The 23616-nt window shown below is 33.5% G+C and overlaps 1 protein-coding gene across 5 annotated transcripts in view; it reads right to left on the reverse strand.

The window, feature by feature from the left end:
- Nucleotides 1–389: 389 nt before the first annotated feature.
- Nucleotides 390–23616, reverse strand: part of LOC131847434 (uncharacterized) — a 104663-nt gene continuing 81436 nt past the window's right edge. For 4 of the 5 annotated variants that reach the window (XM_059197018.1, XM_059197019.1, XM_059197022.1 and 1 more), the window contains exons 2-6: nucleotides 4625–7103; nucleotides 3895–4538; nucleotides 3059–3380; nucleotides 1755–2100; nucleotides 390–1150 (exon numbers count right to left, since the gene is read on the reverse strand). In XM_059197018.1, coding sequence (XP_059053001.1) covers nucleotides 742–1150; nucleotides 1755–2100; nucleotides 3059–3380; nucleotides 3895–4538; nucleotides 4625–7103 — 4200 coding nt within the window. In that variant the 3' untranslated portion in view covers nucleotides 390–741. Of the gene's footprint in view, nucleotides 1151–1754; nucleotides 2101–3058; nucleotides 3381–3894; nucleotides 4539–4624; nucleotides 7104–23560; nucleotides 23615–23616 lie in introns of those variants that run through there. The other variant, XM_059197020.1, reaches the window with a different exon arrangement.

Here is a 23616-nt window from a genome sequence, read left to right on the forward strand (position 1 = left end):
AGCAAACACGTACATACAGCCAATATTTATGACAAATATATTCGTGTGATTTTCTTTATTTATAAATAAATTATGATTTATTCATTAGTAGATATTTGTTGTTTAGTGTTTTAATTTCGATTGTATATTTGTATCTTCACCTTGTTTTAATTACAGTATGAAATGATTTATATATAGTAGGTGATGTGAATGCTAGCTATGTGTAATAAATTCTAAATTACATAAGTTGATAGTACATAGTTTTAACTTTGACTTGACTTTTAATTTCAAGTATTTACATTTACTAATTCAACTTTTATGTTCATATAGTTAACAAACTGATCAATAGAAGTAATTTCTAATAATTATTATGAGTTGTCTGTTCGCTTAGATCTTTTGAACTACGCAACGGATTTTAATGCAGTTTTTAGAAATCGATAGTGCGATTCAGGAATGTTTATATATATAATACATATATTCCATATTAGTTAGTATATCGTAAAGAAGAAATTACTGAGTAGTTTTGGACAAATATTTAAGGATCTTAGTATGTTCAATTTTTCAGGTGCCCAACACTTAAAGCTATTGTATGTAATAACAGACTCATAACAATTGCAAAATCATATATCGTGATGTACACTATATGTACACTATTATACTCTTTATGCTTTTGCGAATGAATATACTATAGTATATTCAACTTAACAAAAATCCTAATGTCTACATCAAGACTTAACGACATGGACTTAAGTAAAGCTTAGTTTAATAAACACTGGCTTTCTCCAGCAGAACTGATGCGTCACACATGACTTTCGCCGTCGACCGCACTAAGAACATCAAATGGAGCTGTTCGAACACGTTCAAGTGGACTCTGGTCCTCACCAAACCGTGTAACACCGTCGCTCGTTCTAAATCCAACCATCTCTGCAAGGATAACTCCCGTTCATCAACTGGAACACCTTGGACCACGTCCAGAGGTCCCCACAGCATGAATTCCAGCACGGACTTCGCCTGGTTCAAGGATATAGCTCGTTCTTCGTGAAGTACTTCCTTTAATAGAGGCGTGAGTTTCTCCCCTGGTAGCAGGATCTCGAGGGCTTTCATAGCACATTTACATAGAGAATTGAGATGCTCCTCCTCTGCTGATTTGCAGTTGATCTCCTCGCTCAATCTGGAATCAATCATTAATATGTTAGACTAGTTTAAAGTCGAAGTATAAATTCTCATATCACCGATATCAGTATTTCTATTATTTTCTAGGAATTGAAAGTTTTTAATTTTGAAATAGAAATCGGTGGTCCAGCAGTTTAATGCACCGCCTTACTTCCGATAATCACAAGTTCAATTCCTTGTACGATACAAACATTTGTATTCTTGAGTATGATTGTTTGTATTAGTCTTAGGTATTTTCTATGTAAGTTGTGTATATATTTATAAAAAAATGTTTTTAAGTCTTTCTATTATAGGTATGTAGTATAAGCTCTGTTTACTTTGGGTATAGTTGGCGCTGTGTGAATTGTCCAGAGTTGTTATTTTATTAATATTATAAATGCGAAACTTTGTAAGTATGGATGTTTGTTACGCTTTCACGCAAAAACTACTGAACGGATTTTGATGAAACTTTACAGTTATATAGTTTCTGCATCAGAGTAACACAGGCTGTATTTTTTATTGAAGTTTAGCGCGGTCGAAACCGCTCACTCAGCTAGTTATTAATAATTTGTTACTTATCCATAATTGTTAAGTTGTATATAACATGTAAGAATATTACTTACCCTTGTAATATGCAAAGACGTCCATATGAATTAGTTTTTGGGGCCCACAACGAGTTTAGCCTATCATCGGGCGATGGCAAATTAAGGGTGCTCCCATGTGACACCAGAGGCTGCATTTCCCTCAAGGCAATAAACGACGACAAACTCTCCGGTATCTCCTCAAGTCCTCGTGCTTGGAGGCACTTCAATCCATTGATGAGTTGCAGCATCATGAAGATTGCTTCGTGGACCTGCTCAGTCTGCACTAACTGGTATTCCTTAGTGCTCAGACCTTCGGCAGCCTGGAGATTCTCCCCGTACGACTGGATAGTGTCCACTTGTGCTTGTGCCAATACGACTATAGTGGCTGAAATAAGAGAAAAATAATTAGTCTTATTAATCTTATATATAAAATTCTCGTGTCACAGACACACACACACCGATTCTCAGACCTACTCAATACACTCAATTGAGTAGGTCTGAGAATCGGCCAACATCTATATTTCAGCCCCCTAAATGTTAGGGGTAGTCCACCCTAATTTTTTTTTTATTTTAAGGCAAAACAACGTTTGCCGGGACAGCTAGTATTATATAAGTTCTACTAAATTATAAACGCTAAAGTTTTTGTATATGTATAGATATTTGTTACTCTTTCACGCAAAACTACTGAACGGATTTTGAAGAAACGTTACAGTTTTTATTTATATAGCAAAGGTGAGCATAATGCTAATATTTTTATGCATAAAAATTACATTAAATCAATAAAAAAAAAACATTAAACACATGTATTTGACACACACGCATATATACTATTTTGTTTAATTATTATTGCTCGATCAAAAATCTTTTTGTATTTTCTCTGATGGTCAAATATCGACCACTGAGCGAGCACTAGTTTAGTAATGTGAATTATAAACACCATTGGTAGCAATATACTATCTCAGGTTAGCTTTCACGCGGTTCCTCTGCAAACCACCAGAAACTTACTGGTGAATTTTCCAAGATGGAGTAACTGACCCGACCTCATCCCACCCAGGAGTGCCCCTTAGTGTAAACCGTTAGCACAGGCGGGTGTATTATTCCATTTAAAAATATATACATGAACAGCATCTCGGACATTACATTATCATGTGCCACCCGTGATACTAATCATGGGTGCCATTCCTGATGCCATACCTCTTTATTCAGTTGTAGCATGATGGGTATCAATTCATGACTAGCGTTATGTATGATAAAACGTAATGAGGTGTCGATAAGTATTATAATAATAATGAATTTTGCTTGTAATCAGTTGTAGAATAACTATTATTTCAACAGATACACACCTTGCACTAAATCTTCACCCTCCTCTCCGAACTGTTGCAATGGCACCAAGTCACAAAACTCCGTTATGGCATTCAAACTCAGGGTCTGCGGTTGCACTGATTGCTGGCATACCAGTTGAGAGGCCATCTGTTCTTTGTAAAGCATCAGAGTTACATTCACAGGTCCTTGATTTGAACTCCAAATAGCGGGGTAGAAGACCCGCTTCCCAGCTCTAACGAAGTTATTCTTCGCAGATGGTTGGATAGCGAAATCATTCCATCTTAGGTTGGTGCAAGCTTTCAGACCTCGAAGAGACGGCTGCATAGTCGCACTTTGTTGGACCTGAAACGTAGAAGTCACTATTTGAGACACATATCTTTCTTTTATGATTGAAAACAGTTATTTTATTACAGTATGTAAATTTTTCATCATCGTAGCAACACAGTGTTCTACAGCAAGCGGCTCTTATGCTTTAGACTTTTCATTTCCTTATACTGATGTTTAGTCTTTTATTGCTTTAGACATATCTTATTATGGTTATGAAGAAGATTCATGAGTCTACGTATAACCTGAAGTTGCATTTATTATTGTTTTTGTATGAATAAAATTTAGTTTAATTAGCATTAGAATTATGTAGCAGAAACAAGTAAGTAAACAAAATATTACCCTAAAGACTTCAGCATGTGAAAGAGACATTACGCACAGCATGTTTTAAAAAGCCTTCATTGTTAAGTTTATAATAAAAAAACTGCATTCAATATAACCATCAACATGTTGAATAGTTTAGTTGCTATATTAATTTTTGTTTGTGTTTACAATGATATTGGCGAAAGAAAATAATAGAACTTTTAGTTACCTGTTCTAAAACTTGGGCGAGGGCTTCATGATTTGCAATAACGACCGCACCGTAGTTGTCTTCTAAGTTCTTGTGCACGACGCTCCGACCCTTTCTCACTCGTAATTTGTTTGTTGTGTTCTTGGAAGTCATCTCGTTCTGATAGTCCTCATTCCCTGGACTATCCATAGTGTCGTTTGAACTATAGAAACTATAAGGGGAATAAATTTCAGATTCTGTCTCACTACCGCAATAAGGAAGTGATGACCGGTTAAACATCCCATTGTTGTACTTAGGATATTCAACAGTTTCAGTTTCTTTTCTTGTTTCTATTCTATTTCCTGAACTGTTTTCTCTGTCTTTTAAAGCTGCGTCACATTCTGGTGAACTAGATAGAGCATGGTGCACGTATTCATAGTCACTGTCGCTATTCTTTGCCGAATCACAATTTTCTTCTTCGTATTTAGAAGAATTATATACATCATCGTAATTGTTGATGACTGTTTCATTGGTAGCTTGTACAATTTCTTGTGGGCCATCATCGATTTCGTCTTTGTCGTCATCTATTGAGGTTCTGCGTTTAGGTAACTCTAAATGTGCTTCTCGTTCTCGCATACTTGCTGTACGCTCTGGCTTTCTTGGTGCTAATGCTGACCGGATTTCCCCTGAAAAATAATATCAATCAATTATTTACACTGCATTTGACATTCAAATATAATCATTAATTATTGATTTCAATTGAAATTCTTACCTAGGTTTGCATAAATATTATCATTTTTGTTCGGCGCAGTGGCCCATGCTTGCTGCTTCTGTTTCTTTTGTAATGAAGCGGATTTTGGAGGAGGTGGTCTAGCTGGTTTTGGTAGATGGGATACAGTCTTGTAATCCTCACTAGATTGTCTAGGTGGAGGTGGAGGTTTATTTGTAACTTTCGGCGTTTCTATATCGGTTGCAGAACTACTTCCACTGTATATCGATGAATCGTCATCGTGACTCATTCTTCTTAAATCTGAGATTTCGCAATTTGATTTAACAACCTCGACGGATGACCCATTTATATCCAAAGGATGTATGATAACGAGCCTTGGTTTCGGTTTCGGTGTCAAATCATAAATTTCCTCTGCTTTGCTAGGTATTTTACTTTGTATTTTTGTAATTGGGGTAACACTGATTTCCTTTTTATCCAAATCTTTAGAAGATCCTATACGGAGCAATTTCTTAATTGAGAATTTCAGTTTACCTTTTCGTTTATCATCGAGGAGTAAGTTATCATGAGAGAGAGATATATTTCGACGTGGTGCTGGTTCTGGTACAGAATCAGTTTTCTGAGTCACGTCTTCTGTTGGCCGTATTTTAGGTGAAAACAATGTGGCTCTTTCTCTTTTCTCTAATTCCCTTACCACAGGTGAATCTGATTTCATAAAGCCGTTCTGATTTCTTTGGTATAAATTGTTGGAATACTCTTCTACTGGAGATGACGATGGAGGAGTGGGAGCCTTACGTTTACTGAGACTATGTAAAGAAGTATCACTGTCTTGTTTTGTTAATACTGGTTTCGCATAGTAAATTGGTTCCGCTTTATCTTCGTGGATTTCGCTTATTTCATTGTTTTTTTCCTCAGTCATTTTAAGAACTTTATCTTCGTCATTGTTTAATGTATGTTGTAAATGCATTACCGTTTGTTGGTGATGTGTATTGATGCTATTTTTCTTAGTAGTCTGTTTAATTAATGGTTTTACTGGTAATTTTGGTTTTTCGGGCAAGGCCGGCTTAGAACTGGGTATAATATCACTTATCATACCATGTAGAAATGATGGTCGTGGATCCATCACAGGTATTGGACTTTGAGGTAATGCAGGAGCTTCATTAGTTTCATCAGGATCAGCTCGACCATCAGGCTCACCGGCTAATTCACGACTAGCTTCTGCTGAGAAAATTGTGTCTGGTTGTTTAGGCAATATTGGAGGTAAGTCAATTATTGAACTTTGGAATGTGGAGTAACCAGTACAAGCTTGTCCATCTACTTTTCTGATTTGGCCAATTGGTGACATTTTGATGTTTTTATCACTTTCATTGAATACTTTTATCTTAACGGTTTCTTCGTTTTTATGTGTTTCGGAAAAATGACCGCTATCATCGTTGTCTGAGTCTGTTCGTCCGCTAAAGCTTTCGTCATCTGATGCTAATGAGTTATTTGCCGTCGAGTTCAAAGTACTAACAGCTGAATCAACGCTACTATTCTCAATATTAATTTTACAAAATTTAAACTCTGATCTACTAAGGTTTACTTTAGGTCTATCTTGTGTTTTGGCAAGCGGTGATTTTCGAACAATACTATTCTTTCTTATTTCATTAATATCTTTTTTCTCAATTTCATCTTGCATACTTTCTTTTATTTTTTCTTCAATAACTGTGGGTTTCGTAGATTCATTAGACAAATTGTCCCTGTTATATTTATGTCCTAATGTTTCTGAGATTTCTTCCAGTAATGATTTTTCTGTACATAGTATATTACCTGTAGAATTTTCAGCACAGATAACGGTTTCTGTCTCTTTTATATAGGATGACAGAACTATGTTTGTTTTATAATTGTTCGAAGAGTTTTCAGATGGCGGTTCTGCTAAATGAATAACAGCGGGTTTTCGGACGTGAGATTTTATACTAGGCCCCTTATTATCTTGTCCAAAAGGAGTAACTGAGACCAACAGAGTCTTCTTTTTGCCATCAGAATCTGTTTGCATCTTGCCCAATAAAAGGGATGTATAGGATTTGGCTACTGATTCTCCTAATAAATTTGCTTTAACTGTATTAAAGTCGGTGTTAGATTTTGTGATTTTCAAAAGTTCCCTTTCTTCTTCGGTGTCAGGAAAAACATCATCGTCTTGATTATACTCGGAAATTTCGAATTCTTCTCCATCAGACCAATCATCACCTCCAAAACCAATAACACTACAAACTTCTTCAGGAAACCTTACGTTTCTTTTGCCTTTTTTCTTTGGATGAATTTTAAGTATACTCGGTGGATTTTTCTTGAAGTATGTACTTCTGTTTTGGAATGGCGTCGCTGTGTATTTAGTACCATCTGTTACATTTTCATTCTTAACGTGTTCTTCACGAGATTTGAAGCAGTTTGAGCAGAAATCTTTCTTCCATGCATTTTGGACGAAGTTGTGGCATACCGGTGACATCTTGCCCTTCGAATATCGTCTGTTGATCACATAACTGGCATTCTGCAAAGAAGAGAAAAATGAAATTAGTCTTGTTGCTTTTATTTATTAAATTTGACATACATTTACAATATTTTATCGAGCGTTAAGTCGAATAGCGTGCGTGAATTTATCTCTTCTTACATAAATTGCAAAAGTTTGTGGAATCTTTCGTGCGTATAGAAATCGTGACTAGTTTGCGTATACATGATTCATTTGCATCTAATTGAGTATTCCGTTAAACCAATACGCAAATTAGGAATAAGTGCAGTGGAGTTATCCAGATGCCTATTACGTGTTTGGAACACGGAACAAGTTACGAGCGTTAGGTGACTTTAGACTCTTTAGAGTATTCATTGTTGAGGTCTCGGGAGATTATGACAAATAACAAAGGAATATGAAGCAGCATATTAGAATGCACATCACATTACGCAAATGAATCCAAGAAATGATCGGACAAATTGTTTGCGGATATCTGTACATTATTTTGAGTTGAGACTCAAATATAAAAACTATATAAAAAGAAGACGAATCACTTCGTACATGAAGAATATACGAGAAAAACTATTTCAATTATATTTATGATTAGGGGACTCCTCATCGTACTGGACATTAAAAACGTAAAAGAACTCAAAGTAGTGATTGTTAGAAATTTTGACTGCGCGTTTCTTCGCTCTAAACTCAGAAGCGGCTTAACTGATTTGTTTGTGAACTTGACTAATATGTAATTAAGAGTTACATAAAATATTGTATATATATGGTATATAGCCGTTTCAAAAAAAAGTTGCATATTGACAACTTGTTCTACTTTATCCAGTTACTTCATTATATTGTACTAGTCTTTAACAATATATAAATTAAGTTAAGTAACATTTATAGAAAATTGTATAATCTCATTTCGAAGTGATAAGTGTTGTTTTCGTTTTTAACTTTTACTTTAAAGTCAGAAAACTTTGTTATGTATGTTTGTCCATCCTTTTCTCGCTTGACGTCTTTGCGTTACGACAGGTGTGTACTTTCTCTGCAAACAATGATAGAATGGGTGTCACATACTTCACAAGCTTATCTAATATTCATAGATGGTAAACCAACACGTAGTATTGTTTACAGAGAAATTGATTAATTTCTTTTTACTTAATTTTCTTATACACGTAATTGATATAGTCAGCAAAAATTAATCAGTTGGAGAAAGTTTGTATTAATTACATATTTAATGTACTGAACAATTTTCACCTAACGTACATGTTCTAAATTCGAAAAAAGTTATCGAATATACCGGACTGATATATTGAAAGTTAAAAAAAAAATCTCAAAAATATTTTCTTATTTTCAATATATTATATCTGAGTATGAGTTTTGGACAGTTAACCTATCATGGCCAATTCCTCAGGAATTTATCACGATGTTCTGATAGTTTCCAGGGAGGGGTCCTGGATATGTTATATTGCTATCTATCGAGTTAATAGAACACATTACTAACAATCCTGTTCTCACCTCTATTAGTACTCTAAACTTTTGAAATTTGTATTGTTTTTAATCGAAACAATATAACAAAGAACATTAAATAGCCAGTGTTTAAACGATGTACGTTCCCCATATGTAGACGGAGTCTTTAGCAATCCGTCTGAAGGTCGTATATCTCATCAGTACGGTATCCTTGGCTGTACAAATAAAGGAAAGATGGTACGAAGTGTGTCATGTTGTTCCACAATTATTATTGTTTGCTCTTGCCCCTGTTTCGTACACGTGATTACTATTGGGGTCACTCACAAATATGTAAACTACGTAATTAATAGCTTATACAACGCATTATTAAAAATAACGGCCTCGGTGGTATAGCGGTTTAGGATACAGCTTTATTTCGCATGGTCGTGGATTCGATTCCTAGTATACTATAATATAATGATATAATGTTTTCTATTATTGAATACAATTGTTTGTATGTGTGTGTTATGATTTTATTTATAAAAAAATATGTTTAAATATTTTAGTAGTTTACATTTACACGCACGTTATTTTATGATCTTTTTAGTAACTACTAGTCGTTCATCTGCTAGTCATAGTAACGTGATTTCAATGAGCATTGTTCGTCAGTAGAACAACTCGTTAGTTGCTCCTCAATCAGACCGGACATTTATTGGCGATCATAAAACAGTGGTGAGGTATTCAGGTCGTTTTTCGTTCATCTGGAAACCGGAATGTGACGGTGAAATTGAGGCGTCACGCGTATCACCACCTCTTCAAATAACATTACATTGTGTGCCAACTCAAGGTAGCCTACTTAGTTAACAAGCGGCCACATATGTATACTAAAGTATATAGAATACATAAATAGATGGATGTACATCCATCCATTTATGTATTCAAGTAATATTGTATTATTTTTATTTCATGCTATTTACTTAAATGCACTGCCCACTAAACTCTGTTTGCTTTATAGTTGCCTGGGAGTAAATGCCTTAGGTGTTAAGTCCGACATATGTACTTATATAAGCACTTAAAAAATATATCTTTATATTTACTGTAATAATAGAGTAATCAGATTAGAGCGGACCGTAAATATTTACGGTATAATTTTGATCGAAAGTATTGCTATCGCGCGTTAGTGAGAACACACGCAAGGTCGTTTAATGTCCCAAAAATCTTTGAAATCTTGTTGATTAGAATTTTTAAAAATGCAGAGTCTCAATTATGTTTTGTATTTTCCACCGGTTTCAGAAGTCAGAATTAATATTTAACTGTTACTATATGTATGCATAGGACATAATTGCCTTACTTCAGAGCGAGTTTTTATTTTTTTTGCAATTTACTAGGTCGCAAACTAATATTATGACGATATCGTAAATTATGAAATGGTATGGTCTGGACTGAACTGTGGTTAAAAGCAAACCGCAACATCAAAATAACCAAGGCACTCGAGAGCCGATATGAATAATCAGACCAAAAGGATTATGACAGAATTGTGCTTGCTTTTAAGAGAAGTATGTCCATAGAATGAGTTTACGATGTAAAAGTATTCTTCAGTAGTCGTTCTATCTCCATTCCATAGGAACTTCTGTCTCTCCTCACCGAAGCGCGATAGCAATAATTTCAATCGAAATTTAGCCGTAAATATTTACGTTCCGCACTAGTCAGCCGAGTGGAGCGGAACGTAAATATTACTCTTTATTTATTACAGTAAATATGAAGGTATTTCGGTTTGTTATTCTAAAAAAAATATTATAATTCCAATATATTGCCCATTCTTTTTTAATTTTTATATGTCTTGGATTATTAATACGAATGAGCTAATAGGTTATTTTTGATGAAAATAGAATTTATTAGTTACGTATAATTCTATAACTAATTTGTTTAAAGAAAATTTGACAACTGAAACGTAGATATTATTTGCCTTATCCTAGGAACAAAATTTCATCGAGTTTAATTAATTATTGTAGAACATTTTTGTAATACAGCTTTAAGATTTAGTATTGATTGTAAAACAAAACGCAACACATTCAATGCGTTTTGTTTTGACACAATTGAAATCATCATCATCATCAGGCAGTTTTATATTTAGTATTGACCGCATAACAAAACGCAACAGTTTTGATGTTTTGTTTTGACAGAATTGAAATCATCATGTTTGATGGAGTTTCTTACTGTCAGAATGTGATGAAGTATTCTCTTATCCGTGATGATGATGCTGTATTTTACTATTGTTAGATTTTGTTTGTTGTTTTTTAGCTTAGTATAATCTAATCTCACGTGGGGAATACCTACTGGAAATTCTAATACTATCAGTTGTGAATATGGGCGAGAATTTTATGGGATTTGAAAAGGCCTACAAGAATTAAAGAACGACTGAATGGGTTTTACTGAAAATTTATATGAAGACTGTCGTAACTATGAATCATCATCATCATCGCAGCCCGGAAGACGTCCACTGCTGGACATAGGCCCCCTCCAAAGATATCCACGACGATCGGTCCTGCGCTGCTCGCATCCAATGCCTTCCAGCGATCTTGACCAGATCCTCGGTCCACTTTGCTGGAGGCCTTCCCACGCTGCGTCTTCCGTTCCGTGGTCGCCACTCGAGGACTTTACTGCCCCAACGGCCATCTGTCCTACGAGCTATGTATCCCGCCCATTGCCACTTCGGTCGGTCACTCTGGTTCTTCTGCGGATCTCCTCGTTTCTGATTCGATCATAACTATGAATATAACTATGAATATATATAAATAGAAAACGAATTCGTTTTCTATTACCCTACCCTTTCTAATGTTTTGCACGGCTTTGTTAATTTCTCTTCATAAGAACCTTCTTCTGACCATAACAAACACAACAAAAAAGAATTAGCGAAATCAGTCCATCCGTTCACGTGTGATGGCCTGACCAAGATATAGAGATTTATTTTTATACTAGCTACCCGCGACTTTGTCCGCGTGGAATTTAACTTTATTTTTCTAACATAAAAATAGCCTAAGTTACTCCTTATTACATCAGCTACCTGCCAAAAAAAGTCCCGTTAAAATCGGTCCAGCCATTTCAGAGGTTATCCGGAACAAACAGACAGACGGACAAAGATTGTAAAAAATGTTATTTTGGTATATGACCGTATTTGTAGTCATATGCATGTAGTAAAAAACTGTTATTTCAATATTACAAACAGACACTCCAATTTTATTTATATGTGTAGATTGTATTTATGGACGAAATCGCGTGTACTAGCTAGTAGGATTAGAGTTTGTATTTGCAACAGTGTAGTCTTAACTTATCTTAATTTAAGTAAAGACGCCATTTTTCACCGTTTATGCATGGTGTGACCTCATCGCTTATGTCACTGTTGCATGCAAGTAGGTAGATGTATATATTTAAGTATATATAAAATAAATATCGTCATTATGCAAATTAGGCAGCAGTTGGAAGGTGTCAGAGAATGTTAATGTGTTTAAAATTTTGTATCTTTTTATAAAATAGTGGTCCTGGAGCCAGCAACAGGTTAATACGACCAAATTCTCCCGGTTGAAAACTATAATGGTTAAGGTAGTTGTGAACGTCAGCTGTAATTAAACTATCTATTAAGCAGTAGACAACCTGTTAAAACAAAATTTCTAAATAAGAACTGATATGAACTTTAAAATAACTGCATACATATATTCTCATAAAAAACACTTTTAAAGTTTGTGAGAAAGTGTGTTCTCAATGCACCCTCGGAACTGCAGATGATTGTCACTATGCTTCATAATACAACTATTTTAAATATTTTAAAAGTTTTCATATGAGAGGAAGTAAATGACGAAATTAGACTTTGGCTCGGGGACTATTGCTTTACCTGGTACTCATGACCTTATGACGTTTGTATATTTATTAACATAATGTGTAGCCCATCGCTGTGCAAAAAGTAATTTTCAAACATTGCTTGAATTTCTTAAATTCAGAATTTTTCTTTTCTCATAACAAAAAACAGTTCTCTCTCTTTATTTCATCAGTTTAGGAGACCGATTCCTGAAACTCAAATGTTTTGTTTATACCTAACTCAGAAGTCTTGAATTTCATAAATAGTTTTTAAAATATGATCTAAACAAAGTATCATTATTATTAGCCGTACAACAGACACAGGTTACAAAGTTTTTAAAATTAAATCACTATAAACGTACAAATATTTTGTATAAATAAATATAGACCACAGATAATTTATGGTTGCCAGGAAAGGAAGGCAGTCTGTTGTAATTACCTCAAGTTGTTCGCTCACGAGACTTTCACTTTGGTGTAAAGTCAAATCCCATTAATCCAAAATCGCTTTTAGGACAATATAATCATTGGGTACTACGATGCTCTAAGGTCTTGTCGGAAATACCGGAGGCGAGGAGCCTTTAGATTTATGCATACAGACAGCAAAACAATTTAAAATTTATTATAAACTATTTTAAAAACAATGTATTTATTTTTAAACTTTCGTGTTTAATATACATTATTTAAATTATTAACCGGGTCTTAACACGAATAATTTTATGGCAAATAAAGCTCATGACCATGGCTAGTGCAACCTAGTCGAAACGTCGAGAGAGGTAAATACCTTTATTTGCCATAAAATTATTCGTGTTAAGACCCGGTTAATAATTTAAATAAAATATTTATTTATTTTTACTTATAAACTTTTTATTCCATCAAACATCTAATACAAAAACTATATTGACAAGAGATTTTGATACTCTATAGAATAAAGGCGGTCTTACTCTATATGTGTGTTTAAGACTTAACTCCTCCTAAGCGTCTGGACAAATTTAAATTAATTTTTTTGTATATGTTTTAACAAGTTCTTGGAAGGTTTTAATGCACAGTTAGATCATATAGGCAGCGATGCGTTTACAGACGACTTTGCCGGATTCTTTTCTCTACTTAAGTTATCTTTACTTAAGTAAAGACGCCATTTTTCGCCTCCACGTCTTTTTATTCAATTGTCAGAAAAAGCATTACGGAGTGTTTTATACATACTTTACAATGCTTTTTTAACATGTAAAATCTTTGCTAGTACATAAACTCTAACAGACAGAATCTATTTTATCTATGTATAGTAATATGATCAAAATGATCTGAAGTTTGATAAAGTGAATTACTTATATAAAAAAAAATCTCACTTGAAATAGGCTAAACTTAGTAATTTTGGGAGTATGTATGATTAATTAATTACAAATCAAAAGTTAATTTTAATACCATCCAAAAAATATTTTTTTAATTCAAAATATTTATATGAATACGTTTACTAGAGACTTTTTTGTTAACCGTACAAGAAATGGCTGCTTCCCAGATTATTATTAAATTAAACATAATTTACTGCCATTAGCTGCACTTCATTTAGTTGTTTAAAAGGAATTTAAAACTATTTCATTTCTATAGAATTATTAACATGCTATGAGAAACATTAGTATAGAGTTAATTGCCGCATTATTCGGTCGTTGATCTAGAATCATCAACTAGAATAATTTAGAATCATCATTGAAATTATGATTTGAAGAGAACAAAGGACTTTCTTTTGCCCATCAATGGTATAAGTTATATTCGAAGACTCCCTAATAAGTTTCAATTAAAAAAAAAAGAGTTCATGTTTGTCGTATTACCTGAAATAATTGATCATCATTATTAAAATAAATAAATAGTTCGTAGACGACAACAACAACCTACGACTTCCCCTACACATATTTACATACTTTATTTTTGGATTTCATTTGTGATAAAAGATAAATTGTGTTCATTCTTGTGATCCAATCTATAATCATTGAAAATTTCATTTAAGGCTATAAGCCTTTTAGTTGTTAAAAAGTTAAAAGAAAAATTTTCGCATTTATAAATTATTATATATTGGATATTGATATTTGATATATACAGTAGAGGAAATGCATAAATAATACAAAAAATTACACACGTATACTTACAATGAGGCGGCCTTATTGCTGAAAGCAATCATTTCAAGGTTACCTTAGAAAAACGGATATAATTATCGAACAGGTAATACTTTTTAATACAAATAAATGCCGTAAATAAATTAAAAAATCCATTAACACATTTGTTAGTAGTAAGAAAGTAAATGCTTAGTGTGGTCGTTTGAAATCTTGCCTCGGAGTCGAGTTCCAGTACATATATGGTAGAGAAAAACCAACATCTTTCGTATAGAAACTGGACTGTCATTGACTATTTTCACTTAAAACTTTCACGATTGTGTTGGGAGTGCGTATTTTTATGTAATTTGAATGGAAAACAAGCTGAAAGTCCACACGATGGTATGTGGTAACCATCAAATATATACATGAACAGTACTAGGACATCGTATTCTATTGTTTATTCTAACCCTTTACTGCTATTAAAAAAAATGTGATGACAATTCGAAAGTAGTTCAATATAAGTTTATTTGAATAAATGATTTTTTATTCTATTCTATTCTACGTCGGCCTGAGGTTAAAACTCCTAGTGGCGCCCTCAGTCTAAAATCGAATCCGTTAGACAGGAGTCCCGCTCCATAAGTCATTTTGCGGTTTTGGAATGCAGATACTCTAGTCCTCCATTGTTCGGGGAAGCTGCAAAGCCCAGTTGCAGCCAACAACATTAGAATCGTTAAAAAAACGGTTTAGCACACCGCCTTACTTCTGATGGTCGCGGGTTCGATTTCGACAGCACATACATTCATGAGTATGATTATTTGTATTGATCTGAGTGATTTCTAAATACATATATATGCATGTATTTATATTAAATGTCATAATCATCGTAATGGATGTGGACTGTATGGGAACATAAATGATGAGAACGTATAGAATATGATAGTAAAATATATTTAAATACAGTTGCGTACTATCCAAAAGACGATGAGTGAATAATAAAGTGAAGTATATCAAATAACAAGACATAAAAAAGAACTGTTCCAAAATTATATAAATTTAAAAATAATAATAATATCAAAGGAGTTCGACTCCTCCAACCAGGTCGGTCGCCAACATCCATAACACAAGTTCTGCTTCGTTCAAAACTAGATGGCACTATAAGAGTTGCCCTGAGACATTATATTATTATCATCCATAAAAAATATATCAGTATAGTTTAGATTTATATCTATTATTTGCTTGAATTACCACATTATACGTAGTTACATAATATCAGACTTCACTTCATGTTTCACGAATCGTCAGATTTAATGGTGTAGGTGTGGTGATTCAGAAAATGACTAATACTCATACTTTGTCAAGTCATTTGATAGTTAATAACCATTCTAACTCCGTTCACTTACCACGTGTAAACATCTACCTACCTGCAATAAACCTATTGTTTATAATTTGCAGCGCAAGGTTGCAAATCGAATGGCAAATTTGGAATAACAGGTGGTATAAAGTTTACCAGATTTCCGAGAAAGAGGTCATGTTGCAAGTAACATATTTTACATTCAGTCAGACATTAGGTGTATATCTAAAGGCTTCTACCCACTTATTATTATGATTGTATTGAAATCTTTATTTATTCATTTAGTTATTTAAACTTTATTGAATTTGGTATAATAATAATCTGCCAGCCAAGCTTAGGGAGTGCAGAGAAACTCGAATGTAGTTTAGTTTATTAAATAGATATAAATATAAGAATATACATATACAAAATCATATACTATATACAAACATATTATTTATCTAATTTAATTATTATAAACTAGCTGAGCCCGCGGTTTCACCGGCATGAAATTTATAGCTTACACGTTATTCTGATGTCTAAGCTATATTACTGAAAAGTTCCATTAAAATCTGTTCAGTAGTTTTCCGTGAAAGAGTAACAAACATCCACCCATACTCACAAACTTTCGCGTTTATAATATTAATAAAAAAATAAGAGAAGATATAATTTCATAATCGTCTAAGTAATTTACTTAGTTCATTCTTCAGTTGCTCTACTATAATCTTATATATAAAATTCTCGTGTCACAGTTTTCGTTCCCATACTCCTCCGAAACGGCTTGACCGATTCTCATGAAATTTTGTGAGCGTATTGAGTAGGTCTGAGAATCAGCCAACATCTATTTTTCATCCCCCTAAATGTTAGGGGTAGTCCACCCCTAAATTTTTTTTTTATTTAAGACAAAACAACGTTTGCCGGGACAGCTAGTATACTATACATTTTGAATACAATTTTGTAATTCGGAAAAATTCAGGCTACACGCTCCTTAGTCTCAAACTACGAACTATGTCAGTAACTTTGAAGACCGTATCATAGCAATTAGAAGTACTCCCCGGGGTAGACTTTATAAAAAATCGTCCGCATGGATATCTATGTCTACTTATTCCAGCAAACAAGCGGCTTGCTTTAAGCTGTATTTCGCTTGAAGTTTGAGATAAGACTGAAATTACAGGATAAGAATATTGACATCTTAGTCCTAGTAGAATTGAACTAGTCTTAGTCTTAGTAGAATTGAATATCATCAGTGGTATCACAGTTTGCACATGATAAAGTGATAGCGTATATCTGTTAACCATCAACTTGTTTGCTATTCAATTTAAAAAGGTTGTCATTGTGCTTTGTATAACATAGTGTATTGAGATGCACTCTCTGAATTTCGACAAGTTCGAATCCCAGACACGTATCGGCCATATCACGGTATAAATCTTTTTTTATCTGACAGTTTTATATAAAGGTGACTGGTCTCGCCAAAAATAATACCCACGCTTTTTCGAACTTGATTTCCTTAATGTCATTCGAATTTAATCTTTTAACTCTACATATACAGTCTATATTCGTGTTGTTAGTATTGTTTCCGCGTTTCGGTCTAAGCTAGGTTGAATAAAGTTATGGCTGTTTATTTTAGACCCTGTTCACGACTTATATACGAATTGGTCTTACCATTTGGGGTCAATAACTCAGAAATCTGGTTATAGAGTCTGCTGATATTCTGCGTTATTTAATGTTAAGTTTTTTATATTGATATAGCTAACAGTATTTTTAGCAATTGTATTAAGTATACGTCGGACTATAAAATTAATATATATAAAAGTGTAGATGTAGTGAGAGATATATGTAAATTTGTCATGAGGAGTTTGGAAAAAAAAATATCTACATTGATAGTTATAAAAATAAAGCCATCATGTTATCATATACATACATAATTTTCACATAAAGTACTCAATGGTCTAACGATTTAGCACACTGCCTTACTTTTGATGATTGCAGGTTCGATTCCTCGAACGGTTTGGATGTTTTCTGTGCATATTTTGTATGTAATTACAAAAAACGTAACTATACATATTTTCATATGCTTATATCAGTTGTTTAATATCTATAACACAAGCTTTGCTTAGCTTGGAACTAGATGACGCTGTGTGAGTTATCCTGGGTTATTATTCTTATTATTTATTTACTGTACTATGATAAAGCTATCCTACTTTTTACATACTGTAATTAATTAACTTGTAAATATTTTCTGATGTTTTATTTGAATAAATAAATGAATAAATGAATATGACGAAGTGTCCCTCGCTATTCCGGAGGTCTAAGATGTTATGTCTACATTTCATATTATACAGATTTTATAACATAAAACCACCATATTATGCTGCTCTAATGTCAAATAAATAGCATTGAAATAATTCCCACGAAAAACTCTATATAGATGACAAAGGTATGCATTGTCTGCAGCACTGTGCATTCCATAGACAACCGCTAATTGTTACGTGAGTAGGGGAATTGTACATTGACCTGCTGGCTCTATCTAAACTTTAGTTATATTGTCACTAGTGGTGACCTGCGACTTTGTCTGTTTTTTTAAATAATACAATCTATCGGGGGCAAAGGAGTTTGTTAGTAATGAGAACTGATGATCATATTGCTAGCAATGTACCATGTCAGGTTGACCTCCACATGGTTCCCAATGGAAACCATCGTGATAAATTCTTGGTGAATTTGTCACGATGGGTTAACAGACCTGACCTCATGCTCATTTTATCGTCCTTCACTGGTGCCCGGCCAGCGTAAACTGTTATCACAGGCGGGTGCACTATTTCATTATCATTCATAAAAAAAAATACAATCTATCTGTAATCAAATACGTTTAGCTTTTTTATATCTGTTACATAGCTAATGGCCTTTGGGACCGTCCATTAATCACCTGGTGATGTTTTTTTAGCATTTTTACCCCTCCCTCTTGTGATATGTCGTGATTATTGCCAAACCCCCTCCCTCTCTTTCGAGTCTCACGTGATTTTATTATGAAGTTTAAAAATAATAACGAAAAAAAACCCTTGTAGATAACTTTGTACAATGTCTAACTTGCAATTTTTTTTAACCTGGACAATTAACACAGAGCCATCTAGTACCACCGTAAGCAGAGCTTATGTTGTGGGTACTAGACAACAGATATAAATACTTAGATATATAATATATATAGATAACACCCGGCCCGATACAAGCAATGATACTTATGAATACAAATATTTGCATCGTGTGAGGAATCGAACCTATACCTATATCCTATACCGCTAGACCACCGAGGTTGTCAATAAGGGTTAATTCAGAAAGAAAGCACTTATTATGCGTTTTCAGTAGTTTTCTTTTATTTTTCGTTTTCAAAAACATTCACATTTCAGATTATTACCTGAATTGTGAATGTGTTTGAAAACGAAAAATACGTAAGTTTACGTTCAATTTAAGTGGTGTTATTGCCACCGTTATCAACACGCGATCGTTTGATTGAGAAAAAACGACACAACAATGGTGCTTATGGAAACCATTGTTACGCGACCATCATTGTTCACATCATTAATTAATATTCTCTACACATTGAACTTTATTTTAAGGTGTTAAAGCATAAATTACGTATACAAACTTTTTACCAAAATAGTGATGCACAGAAATTGTCTAGGTTATCACATAACATCGCAGTTTCTAAGAGATATCTGTGTCTGTACTAACAACTGTAAAAGTATTCTTCGTTACATAGTATAAAAAAAATGTCGCTGTCGCTGTCTCTGTCTGTCCGTCCCTATGTATGCTTAAATCTTTAAAACTACGCAACGGATTTAGAAGCGGGTTTTTTTAAATATATAGAGTGATTCTAGAGGAAGGTGTATATATATAATACATGTACACCCAAACGAAGCCGAGGTGCGTAGCTAGTATTATTATAAAAAGAGAGTTGTCAATTCGTATATACTTTTAACGGATTTCAAAAAGAAAAAACCATTGTAAAATATTGTATTTTTTTATGATTCACCTAAGCTTTATTAGGTTGGATCAAATTTAATCAAATGAAAACTATTGAACGGATTTTTATAAAACTTTATTATACATCAGAACACCACATAGGCTATAAATTTCAGGCGAGTGAAACCGCGGGCACAGTTAGTAAATTATTTAAATAAGCAACTCACTTTATAAATGTAATTCTAATTTATCAATGTAATTATTTTTAAATTTGATAATGGCATTTAAAACATCATTTGTAAGATGAGCTAATCAAAATGCCAAACTTAATAAGTTTTGGTGCAGCCTTCAACACAGGTGTATAAATACTTTTATTAATCGCCGTGATATATGAATAAATTAATAATTATTACTCCGCTTAGGCAGTCTTAAGCGTGATCATTCTAAAACAATTTAATAATGATAATACTATGTTATAAACACTGATTATTTGACCAGCAGGACCTGTTTCTATAGGGTTGTCAATATTTGAAATAAGTATGTTATTTATATAATAATTATTATAATAATAGTAATAATATAATGTCTTTGGATAATTCACACAACGCCACCTAGTTCCAGGATAAGCGAAGCTTGTGTTATGGGTACTAGACAACTGATATAAATAATAAACAACGCTGGACAATTAATACAAGCCATCTAGTTAAGCGAAGCTTGTGTTATGGGTACTAGACAACTGATATAAATAATAAACAACGCTGGACAATTAATACAAGCCATCTAGTCCCGGGCTAAGCGGAGCTTGTGTTATGGGTACTAGACAACTGATATAAATATTAAATAACCCTGGACAATTACACAACGCCATCTAGTCCCGGGCTAAGCGGAGCTTGTGTTATGGGTACTAGACAACTGATATAAATAATAAATAACCCTGAACAATTAAAACAACGCCATGTAGTCCCGGGCTAAGCGGAGCTTGTGTTATGGGTACTAGACAACTGATATATAAATACATTTTTTATATAATATCATACTATACATAGAAAACAGCCTTAAAGAAATATTTTCATTAAGTTTCCCTATCAACATGCTGACCATAAAGGCGTACTGGCCGAAGAGGGTGGTGTATCGGCGTAACCAGGAAGACTATTAATATTTTATTATTATTTCATATATATTTTAATCTATAAGATATTTATGAAGCCTGGTTTATATAAGTCTTAACAAGCTCTTACACTTGTTTAAAAAAAATGTTTTACTATACTATACATAAAATTGAGTGGGTATATAAATTAAAAGTCAATAAGCACCTGATTTACCTACGTTTATTATGAGTAACAAGGCATTGTTCGAAATGTTTGGTTTTACTCGTATTTTCATGTTTTAAAATACGAGTAAAACCAAAACAATCAAGTTACAAAGAAAAATGACACAGAATACTTGCAAGGTTCTTGTAGGCCTTTTTTCCAGTAGTCTATAAAATACAAAAAATTAATACGTGAAACAAAACCTCCTTTGTATCTCGTTTTCACGAATACTGGACGGAGAAGTATAAAATTTCGCACACTTATATTTTATATATTATATTAATTATAGAAGGAGTGCAGAATCCTAATATTTTTTTAATTATGCATGAAAAACATGAATTCAATTTAACACACACTAATAATTAATGCTAGTTGATAAATACTGAAAGGATTAATATTGTCTGGAATGTGACCTATTGTATAAATAATATTGTAACACATTACTACCATATATTTGACTTGATCTTGCTGCTTAGCTCGGGATTAATTAGATGGCGGTGCCAACACAATTCCTAAATCATTACACAGTATAAAATAAAGTCGCTGTCGCTGTCTGACCGTCCCTATGTATGCTTAAATCTTTAAAACTACGCAACGGATTTTGAAAAGGTTTTTATAATATATAGAGTGATTTATATATATAATACATGTACACCCGTGCGAAACCGGGGCGAGTAACTAATTGCCTATATTATGCAAATTATTATTAAACTGGAATAACAAAAAAAATATTCCTCCATTTTATGGTATGTGTCAATTCTCCTGATATAATATTATTATTGTTAGTAATATAATAAATAGTTTTTGATGTAGTAGACATCAAGTTTTAGTTGTTTTTACATTTCATTTTTATTCATTAATTCAAGGGTGTTTGATACAATTATTTGGAGTCATTATTCGATCAACCCTACACCATTCAACTGTGACATCACTCGACAAGAAGTAACAAGGCCGCCTGCAGTTTTTAGACACAATAATGTTTGATCAAGCGAGTTTTTAAAGGTCACAATGACACTTGGCGCCTCAGTTCAGCGGAACAGAGCCTAAGCCAATTGGCGACAAACGATTTGTCAGAATACTCCAAGTTAGAACGACACTTTCTCTCTAAATTGCTAGTTCCGATGCTTCTAAGGAAGCGACCATTCAAACGTTGGTAGTGCTATAAGTATGGTTATGATTGTTACGCAAAATATCAAGTGGTTTTGAAAGTAAATTCAAATTTCTATTTTTATAGCATAGGTGACAAACGATCTTGCGGCTCTATAGATGCTGATAAGTGATTACTACTGCTTATGAGCATCCGCATTACTAGAGGAATTGCAAGTGCGTTGTCTTTTAGGAAGGAACGCCCTGTTTTTTCAAATGAACAAAGATTCAACGTCTCGCCGCAAAACCCATGGGTCGAGTCGGTCACAAAGACGTTGTTTACAAATATTTTATATACATAAGCGACATTTATACCTATTCTAAATCCATAGTCTAGGGACGATATGATTTAGCAGCCATATTAATAGATAAAGCATGTGACCAAACATAACTAGTCTCCAAGTTAGACCTTACCGGCTGACATGTTGGAGTGTTGGAACTTAACTCGAACAACTTAATTCTGAAAATGGACTTAATAAACGTGTCAATAGTGGTAATATTTGACTGTCGGTATTCCCGCAAGCTGAACTGTGGTGAATGACAGACAAATAGATGCATAAACACAATTAGTCAAAAGATAGCCTTATGTCTGTCCTCGAAAAATCTATATTTACGTAAAATTTCATTAGGATGTCATTGGCCGGTTGTAAAAAGGATGGAAGAAAAATGCAAATTAATATTAATATTATTGTTTAAAAAAAAAATTACTGTTATTAGGCGTATACATTTCTGAGTAGTTTTGAAAGCAAAGAGTATTTACAATGTATTTATTTTAATAAATCCTTGGCCACGGAACTACTAAAGTATATAAAACCGTTATATCTATAAATATATACCATAATGCGCATGGTAAACTGTGAATATTGAACTCGCTGTTCGTAGACCGGGTAGAGCTAACGGCACGGGTATAAACAGGTTGTGGAAGTGACCCCACTTTGGTGCTCGGTCGCTGCAACATCAGTATACTTACACCGTGCTTTATAGGGTTGCCCACTTTTTACATTTCTAAATTGCCAAACGTTCACGAACTATGTAAACATATCATACAATCCGTGTACAGTCCAGAAACGAACTTAAATTAATTTCGTTTCTGGACTGTATCTTAATTATTATCCTTGTAAATCAAAATATTTATGGTCATATTTCGAAGACACGGGAAGCACTTACATTCCAATAATAAAAGAATTATGAAGTTTGGTAAAATAATTTTTTGTCATGACACAAATAAAAAATACAATTGAATTGAGAACCTCCGTCATAGAGCAAAAAAAAAAAGGAAAAAGGGACAAGATTCACTGCAATTTGTGTTATAATGTTTATTATTTAGATTCGAAAACAATTTCTGCTATAGCATCATCATAAACAAAACGGACTTACTTGACTTGAAAACCACTTGACTTTTAAAAACGAAAACATTATTTAAATAACATAAA

The sequence above is a fragment of the Achroia grisella genome, unplaced genomic scaffold, assembly GCF_030625045.1.
Source record: "Achroia grisella isolate CSIRO2021 unplaced genomic scaffold, CSIRO_AGI_Agris_v1 utg534, whole genome shotgun sequence".
In the NCBI taxonomy this organism is placed as follows: Eukaryota; Metazoa; Arthropoda; class Insecta; order Lepidoptera; family Pyralidae; genus Achroia; species Achroia grisella.